Source organism: Dryas octopetala, chromosome 1 (assembly GCF_963921425.1).
Source record: "Dryas octopetala chromosome 1, drDryOcto1.1, whole genome shotgun sequence".
Classification (NCBI taxonomy): domain Eukaryota; kingdom Viridiplantae; phylum Streptophyta; class Magnoliopsida; order Rosales; family Rosaceae; genus Dryas; species Dryas octopetala.
Genome location: NC_141366.1, coordinates 29535781 through 29544342, shown reverse-complemented (window position 1 = coordinate 29544342; position 8562 = coordinate 29535781). Strand labels below are relative to the sequence as shown.

The window sequence follows — 8562 nt, the reverse complement described above, 5'->3', positions numbered from 1 at the left end:
TGTCTAAAACTCTACATGATATATAAATTGCTCTATATACTATTTAGGAAAATAGTATTTGTCAATTGCTCGAGAAATACCTATTACACATGATTTCACTAAATCTTCTAATCAATTTAGAACAATTAACTAATTGGAAAGAGTTTTTATATCAAATGATATTAGGGAAGGGGAGAACAAGAAATATTGGTGAAAAACACTTCTAATGGAGCATTTAATTGCTGTTAGGTGAAAAAATTAACAATTTAAAGGGTGTTCAATGTAAATTAAATCTTATTGGATTATAATAAATATATTTCCTTGTAAAGTAATAAACACTAGCAGCTAGTGACTTGGTGGGTTTGTGCTCTTTGTGGCTTCTTCTTGGTCACAGGTTTGAGTCTCATTTCAAGTGTTATTGTAAATGTTTTACTGATAGAGAATTTTGCAATTGATCTCGATCTCATCCCATCTCATCCCGATCCCGATGGGATGGGATGACACAGGACCATTTTTTAAAATGGTCATCCCATCCCATCTCATCCCCATCCCGACCAACAACTCCGGGATGGGATCGGGATAAGGTCCATCCCGTGCCCACCCCTACTAATTGGTTTGAATTTTTCCCAAACCAAAACTGACCAAACAATATACGAAACTCAACCAAATCAATCCATTCATCTTCAGTTTGAGCGGTTTGGGGAGAAATGACAAAGAAATAAAGGAAAAAGATAATCAAGAGATGAAGATGAATGAGAGAAAATATGAAAGGAGATGGAGGTATTGATTAGAGGGAGGTTAAGATTTGAGGGGAGAATGGGATGAGAGGAGTGTGATAAAATAAAATATGCAATGGGTAAGGTAATATTTCCTATTCGGTTTGTTTCCATTTAGGTGGTTTACAAATACAAATTATAGGTCATCGTCCACTAGAAATACTAGTTTAGTTCGATTTATGAATCGATAAACTTTTGTTGTGTATAACAACCGAACCAAATTGTCCTGAATAGTTTAAGTTGGTTAGTTGCATGCCCATCCGTAATTATGTTGCCCTTTCAATGAATGTTTGACAGTTTGAGGGTGCTAATTTAAATTCAAAAATTTCTCATTTGGTGGCCTTGAAGTTGAAGATAGCTAGGGTAGTGACCGAATGATGGAAGCACATTCCCTTACATGGGCCACTATCATCAATTTAAAGGCCAAAGGCTAAAGTCCTATTTGCTTATTGAGGTGGTAATCAAAGTCGGCAGGGGATAAACTTTGGCGACAAAACAGTAAAGACAAAGCATTCAAAAAGTTGAAGGCTTTGGAGTACTTCCAATGTTTCCCCTGGAAGGCTCCCTTACATATTCTTTATCTTATAATTTAATTTATATACCCCCTTACATATCTTAGGCCCATGCCAGGGTATCTTCTATATTGGCTACTAGAATTACTAATAAATAATATATTTCCTTAATTCTAAAAAAAATATTAATACAACACATTACAAACGCATTCACAGATCGCTCTCATGCTTATATGATGAGAAAAATTACTGTAATTAATCATAAAAATTGAGACTTCAATATAGTGCTACATTTATAATCTGGTCAGTCTTAAACCATGCAAGAGCCCCTTGGCATCAATAAACAGGTCAACACCAATGAAAGCAGTAAAGCCCTGAACCAATTTCCCTTCGAATCCCTCAACACACCACCAATGAGGCCTGAATCAGACAACCTGCTTCACAAATCCATATCGTAAACCATCCACATTTAGCTTCACAAATCCATCTGGAAGGCAATGCCAATGCTGCATAGCATTCTGCCTGGGGGATTTAGCATTCTGAGATCCATTAGCAGGAAACCTGATCATAAATGAACTGCAAAATTATGTTTTGAGGCCAGGGCGGGAAAGAATAGTCATGGTTGAATTATGAATGAAATTTCTACAACAATTATATGTTTAACTCAATCTTCATTTATAGGAGTAAAAACTGAGCATCAAAGATTGTAAAAATTATTAGAAAGATGAGTAATTAACATAGAAATTCCAAAAACTTGGTCTGTCTTTATGAAAGATGAATCAGTTGAAGGATGACTGCCATTCAAGTGTTTTTCCAGAAAACATTGGAATGATGTCTCCAAACGGAAACGAGAAGCACTCTGGTACACTCCATGAAGTCTTGCTCAGCTTTATTTTTGAGGTGTTTCGAGGAAGCCCATAAAAATCTGGCCCATTGAAGCTTGCAAAGGCCTCTAGCTTGTCAAGAGCACCCGCCTGAAATAAGCAAATTTAGTTAATATTATGCTTCTACACCGACATGCAAACCTATTAGCACTATTATATCACACTTCTTCTTTTTACACCCAGAAATCCCACAGGTGGACCCAGATTCGAAATTAAGGTCCCCTGCTGAACCCTACAATTTTTGGGAGGTAGGAAGCTCTAGTACATAGCTATATCACACACACCATGAGTGGGCAAATATGACACAGGTTAGGAAGAAAGTGACAGGATAAAAAGAAAATCAGGTATATTGGATGAGTGAATTGGTTGAAATTACTATACTATCCTAAAGTTTACATAACTACAAATATTTTAAAGTACTAAGAGTATACTTGGTATTTCCTATATAATAGTTGACAAAAAGAGTTCTCATAATAATAGTATAAATAATACTAGACTCGTTGAACATGTATAGGAGTAATTCCATCTTTCCTTTATCTAATCATCTTTAATGAAGAGCATCCGATCTTCATCTCTACACTTAACAAAGTTCAAGTCCATACTTTTCCAAAAACAACTTAAGAAATTGCTAGATGAATATAAAATATGAACACCAAATATCAAACATGCCTGACTGTATTATCAGCACATCAAACATGTCAACCAGTACCATTTTTTTTTTTTTTTAAATTGTCATGACTACTTACACTAGGCATTCTTAAATGAAAGGAATTCATAAAGGTGATGATGTAGTTGTAGACAACAACAATAACAAACAATTATGTGTGCCTGATTGGCCACCAATGACTTGTTCCTACAGTGGCTTGGGGTAGCAATTGGAAGACTTCAAAGAGATCCACAAAGTAATAATCCTCATAGGATAAATGACAAAAGTAGCCAAGAAAGCATCGAGATGACAAATTAGGTGAAGGGTGGAATGGTTTCGATTTAATTAGGGCTTCATGAATCACATTGTCTGAAAAACAAAATACAAAAAGGAAGAAAAGGAAACACAACTGCAAGCAAGTCCAATCAACGAAAGCTAATACCGGAATTATTACCTCTTCAAAGACCTTAGCATATAATGATAGAGCAACAGGGGCACTGTATATACCAGCACACCCACAAGGACATTCTTTATTTCGTTTCTCATGAGGAGCACTATCAGTTCCAAGGAAAAATCTTTTACTTCCACTAGTAACAGCTGACACAATAGCCCGTCCTAGATAAGCAACAATAAATTAGCTCCAAAGAGAGATAACATAAAACTACTTATTTTTTATTTATTTATTTCTTCTAAATCATAAGTGAAGCATGTAATTCCATCAAATCCAATAATTCAAGAATACACCACAAGGACAATCCAACAACAGCACTTAAACAAAGGCAAAGGCAAGGCATGACAACTTTTGACAGTTAATGAGAAAAACAAAGTTTAAAGTCCAATGGTGCACATGAAGATTTGCAGCATCTGAAATATGTTTAATGAAACTTACTGTGGATCTCTCTTTTGAGTATAGGCAGACAGTAATTGTGAGGCTGCAGTCCTCCTTGAAAAAGAGAATTTCTATTCAGAAGAAGATGTTGTGGAGTAACTGTTGCTGCTACGGAACCTAACAAATTAAAACTACATGAAATTGGGATGTCCAATTCAATACTGGGATAATAAGAAAAGACAATCTATCTCTTGTCCAAAAAGAGGAAAATAAAGGTGAATGCCAGAAGTCTTAAATCTAAGTGATTAAGCATACCTTCTCTGCAAGACTCAACAAACTTAACAGCATCCATTGTAGTGATATGCTCCATCACAACCTTCAGCTGTGGAAGCCTTTGGATTAATGGTTCTAAAACAGTGTCAATGAAGACCTTTTCACGATCAAATACATCAACATCAGGATCTGTAACCTCCCCATGAACCTGAAATAAAATAGCTCATAGATATCAAAGTACTAACTGCAGATGATGTCTTCAGAAAATGGACAAACAACACAACTTGAGAAGGAAAACAACATGCTGTGAAGTTCAACATGTAATCTGTTTTAGGTGTACTTGTCCTACTGCTTATATTAAAGTTAAAGAACCAATCAAATACTGTCCTACCGGACAACCTTTTTACCTTTTGTCTATCCACACGTTTTATTAAGACACTATGGTAGGGAAAGATTGTTCCATAACCAATATATTAAGAACAGAGAGAGAAACTAGGAGGGCAGGAAAAGTAAAGAGAGAGGAAATGATAGAATAGAGGCTAAGAGAAGAAAGATAGGCAAGTAAGGTAAACTCACTTGTTTATAATCAAATAAAGATGCCGAAATTTTAAAAACCTATTACAATAAGACCTATACATAGAAAATCCTATAATGACAAAGAAAGCCCAAAATAATAATAAAATATATTAAAATAAATTAATAAATTCCAAATCTGTTACAATATATCTAATTTAGTTCTAAGCTTTTAGCCTATGCCCATAAGAAACATAAGTTTTCTTGCATCCACCATCATAATTATATATAAAGCTAAACAATTAATCATAAATTCCAATTCTAACAAAATAAACTAATTTCTAAGGTTGCACCTATACCTAAAACAAATATAATTTTTCTTCTACATGTGTTCTCAACTATCTTTGTCAAAAGTATTTTGATATTCATTACTTATCAAAAAACAAAAAAACAAACTGCCACAGTGAGAGAGTAGGAACAAAACTGCATAATCACCTCTTAGGTATAGACAAGGAGAGAGAAAACAGTTCAAGTTTTTGAGGCAGTGAGAATACCAGCAGAGGCATATTATGTTCAACCATCTCCTCAAGGACCGGTAGGCATCTTCCAAAAAGATCTGTAACTCCATCTTGAGAATTTGTTGTAGCACCAGCAGGATACAACTTCACAGCAAATACAACCCCACTTTCTCCTGTCAATACAATCAGAATCATAAGTGGAACACTATAACCTAGAGATTGTAAGGAAAACAAACAAAAAATAGCCTGCAAGCATCTAACTAGACAAATGAAGGAAGTTTAATCTTCACATAAACTTGTTCTGGAGGAAAACTGACATTATATAACCATAAAAGTTAGACAGCTGATAAATCTAACAACCCAATGAGGATAAAAAACTTATCGCAAATAAACAAAAAAGGAAAGAAAGAATCCGAAAAAAAAGAAAAAGAAGTTGATCCTTAGGGTGGCAACATTAGAAAGGGAGAAATTTGATCAGGCATACCTTACCAGGATCAAGCACACACGCCCATAGTCAAATTTTAGAATTTATGGTCAATCAACTACATAATGAGTTAGTTTTACAAGTTTTCTTTAGCACTAGGAGCATAAGTCATTAAACAAACAGTAGAGAGAGGACAACTAAAGCACTAGAATCATTTCAAATTGAGAAAAAATAAATAAATGAAGACTAGTAAGCTGCAAATGGGTTGACCAAAGTTGAATCTTGTTATCATCTGAAAATAGGCATCAAAAGCTGCATATCATATGTTGGACTTACTTGCAAGCTTGATCTCATTAGGACTTGTGGTATCTGTCAAATAAAGTGTCATAAGAGGAGTGAAGTCGCTACCAGCAGGCAAAGCTTTCAAGATGGATTCTCGGTAAGCAACAGCTGCAGCTGTGGTTGTGATAGGGGTTTTTAGATTTGGCATCACTATTCCCCTTCCAAACTGACTTGCACTGCCGATAAAACTGACATCAGAATACAACTACCCATAATCTACAAGAAAATATATGCACATGTATTTTCATTGTCAAAGAAAAGTAACCTGTGGGGGACTACAGCTTCAAGAAGTTCACCGTCACGAAGGTGAAGATGCCAATCATCCGGGCGTGTTATAGTGAGCTCCATCTTTGTTCTTTTGTATCCTAACTGGTTAGACCCTTCAAACTTTACAGATGGAAACTTTAAAGCCTATGTCACAACAAATTTTTTTTTGACAAATTCAGAATTAGATAAACTTTTTTAGTACAATGTTGTTATTGCTTGAACTGAATCTAAAAGTTGTTGTCATGCAGTAACAGAGTTGCTTAAGAAGAATTTAGCATACACACCTTGCAAGGCAAGACTGAAGTCTTTATCATTCCAAGTGTCAGTCTCTCTTGAATTTGCACAGTGTTCTCTGTTTGCGGAGAGACGAAACATTACATCAGAAAATATGCTGAAGAGGGTCCAAACCCTTCAAGAAATGTAGCAAATATGTATTGAATCCATGTTTCAGAGGCAATTATTCAAACAGCTTGTGTGCCAAGAACGAAACCTAAAGAAAGAGCATTCAATGCGAAACAAGAAGTGCACTGCACACTGCACACTGCGCACACGTACACATACAGCACTACATTACATTACATACAGAGTCCCAAATCGGAAGTGCTCAAACTGATAGTTGGACAAAGCCGCAATATCGGACAATCCAGGCAGCCGACGTCGTTCGAATCAATCTGTATCGATGTTTGCAGATTCTTGGGCGGGTTCTGATTAGGTAAGCCAGCTAGGCCCAAATCTTCAGGGCCACCTTTCCTTAGGTTTCTATAAAGCCCGCCACTTTCGGCACCACTATTTTTTTAGCCACAAAACAAAATTATTTCCTAATGAATTTGTTGTTTATTTTACGGAATTATCCCTTTAAATAAACCCAAATAACTCTCGGTTTCTTGCCCTTTCCTAGAACTTTATGCTTTTCATATAGCAAAGCAAGGCAGCTTCATGGGATAACCCAGCTCGCATAAAAAAAAAAAATAGAGGACAGACCTGTTAACCAAACAGAGATAATGGGGCTTGAGAAATGGGGAAAAAAATTGAACCAAAACCTACAAAAATTGGAGGCAGAAAATCAATATAACAGCTAAATTCAAAAATCAGAATCTTTCAATTTCTTAAACAAAACAAAAAAAAACCTTTTTCGTAGGCAACACTGAGAATGACAGAGAGACTGAGAGAATGGGGGGAGGGAGTGGGTTTCAGGGCTCAAGCTAGAGTTTTCATTTTGGGGAAGTGCAGAGATAGAAAAAGGGTGTGCAAAGAGAGGGAGTGGGTTTGAGTTTCGGTTGTGATGGTTTGTGGGTTTGGGTGCAGAGAGAGCTTCAATGTCTAGGCGTTCACTCTCAAGGGCATAAATTGAGAGTGAGAATGAGTCGGAATTGGAATCGGAACGAGCAGAATTAGAGTCACACATTCTCGTTAATGTATATATTAATGAGAGCAGTTTTGCTTACCTCTTTTAACTAGGTGTATACAGTCTCACCTCCCCTCTCAAATCATGACATCTGTTTAAAAACTTAACCTGAGTTAAGATATTGTATATTTAATTATTTTTTATTTTTTTTACACAAAACTCTCTCTCTCACACACATTCTATCTTTCTCTTCTGCCTTCTCTCTCTCCCCTCGACTCACCTCTCGCCTCTCTCACCTCTTTCGATCTCCCCTGCTGCCGCCACCCCCCAAAACCCAGCTCCTCTCACCTCTCTCATCCGAATCCAGACGCATTGCTTTCTTCTCCTTCTCAATTCTTCTCCCAGATCCGGACACCATGTTTGAGCTGCTTTTCCTTTTCCCATTCCCATTCTTAGCTTTTGCATTTTATCTTTCCATCCTCAGCCTCACAACATACTTTTCCGGAATAAACACATCCATAATTGAACCTAATGCTTACTCCCTAATTAAATTTGGTGCCAAAAAGGAGGATGATTTGCTGAACCCAAATGTAGGATGGTGAGCAATATATATAGCCAGAGAAGAAAGTGGAAGATACTATATTACCATGGTCGTTGGACCCAATGTTCTAACTTCAAACAACCAAACAGTGCCTTGGAATGAAGTAAGCAAGGGACACTTGGTTTTCAGGGAGGTTTTGGCTCCATGTTCTGCTTGGGTGTAACGGTTGTCATAGAGCATGTGTAAAGGCAACACCTTTCCTTTCACAAAATTACTGATTTAAAACCGACACTGCATTTTTTTGGGATTTTGGGGATATTAGCTGGGGGCGGTGGCTGTGGGAGGCAGAAAGAGAGGTGAGAGGGGCTGGGTTTTGGGGGATGGCAGCGGCAGAGGAGATCAAGAGAGATGAGAGAGGAGAGGGGTGAGTCACGGAGAGAGAAAACGCAGAGGAGAAAGAGATAATGTGTGAGAGAGAGAGAGAGTTTTGTGTTAAAAAAATAAAAAATAATTAAATATAAAATATGTTAACTCAAGGTTAATTTTTTAAACAGATGTCATAATTTGAAATGGGAGGTGAGCATACACCCTAGTTAAAGGAGGTGAGCAAAACTGCTCTCTATATTAATTATCAAGAATCGGAATAAGAAATGATTTTTATACAGTATTTATTTATTTGCAAAAATCGAAATCAAAATCAGTTTAATTACTAA

The 8562-nt window shown here is 36.5% G+C and overlaps 1 protein-coding gene across 8 annotated transcripts; it reads right to left on the bottom strand.

Annotated features, from left to right (window-relative positions):
* Positions 1-1476: 1476 nt before the first annotated feature.
* On the bottom strand, positions 1477-8257 carry PYR4 (pyrimidin 4). Of its 8 annotated transcripts, none has more exons than XM_086237852.1 (10): positions 7091-7370; positions 6945-7003; positions 6248-6315; positions 5962-6083; positions 5691-5872; positions 4967-5103; positions 3942-4107; positions 3687-3803; positions 3252-3412; positions 1477-2241 (listed from the first exon to the last, which is right to left on the bottom strand). In XM_086237852.1, exons 1-10 carry the CDS (start codon positions 7366-7368, stop codon positions 2047-2049), a joined length of 1485 nt encoding a protein of 494 aa, XP_086093978.1. In that variant the 5' UTR covers positions 7369-7370; the 3' UTR covers positions 1477-2046. The 8 variants fall into 8 exon arrangements, with proteins under 8 accessions (XP_086093978.1, XP_086093971.1, XP_086094012.1 ...); XM_086237845.1 differs by having other exon boundaries at positions 5962-6107; positions 7091-7368; XM_086237886.1 differs by lacking the exons at positions 6945-7003; positions 7091-7370 and adding an exon at positions 7955-8257 and having other exon boundaries at positions 5962-6107.
* Positions 8258-8562: the final 305 nt, after the last annotated feature.

Coding starts and splice junctions, on each gene's coding strand:
- PYR4 (XM_086237845.1), bottom strand. CDS start 7,368: ATGTGTGACTCTAATTCTGCTCGTTCCGATTCCAATTCCGACTCATTC. Junction 6,316..6,944: donor TATCTCTGTTTGGTTAACAG/GTCTGTCCTCTA, acceptor CTCCGCAAACAG/AGAACACTGTGCAAATTCAA. Junction 3,804..3,941: donor TGTTGAGTCTTGCAGAGAAG/GTATGCTTAATC, acceptor TTAATTTGTTAG/GTTCCGTAGCAGCAACAGTT.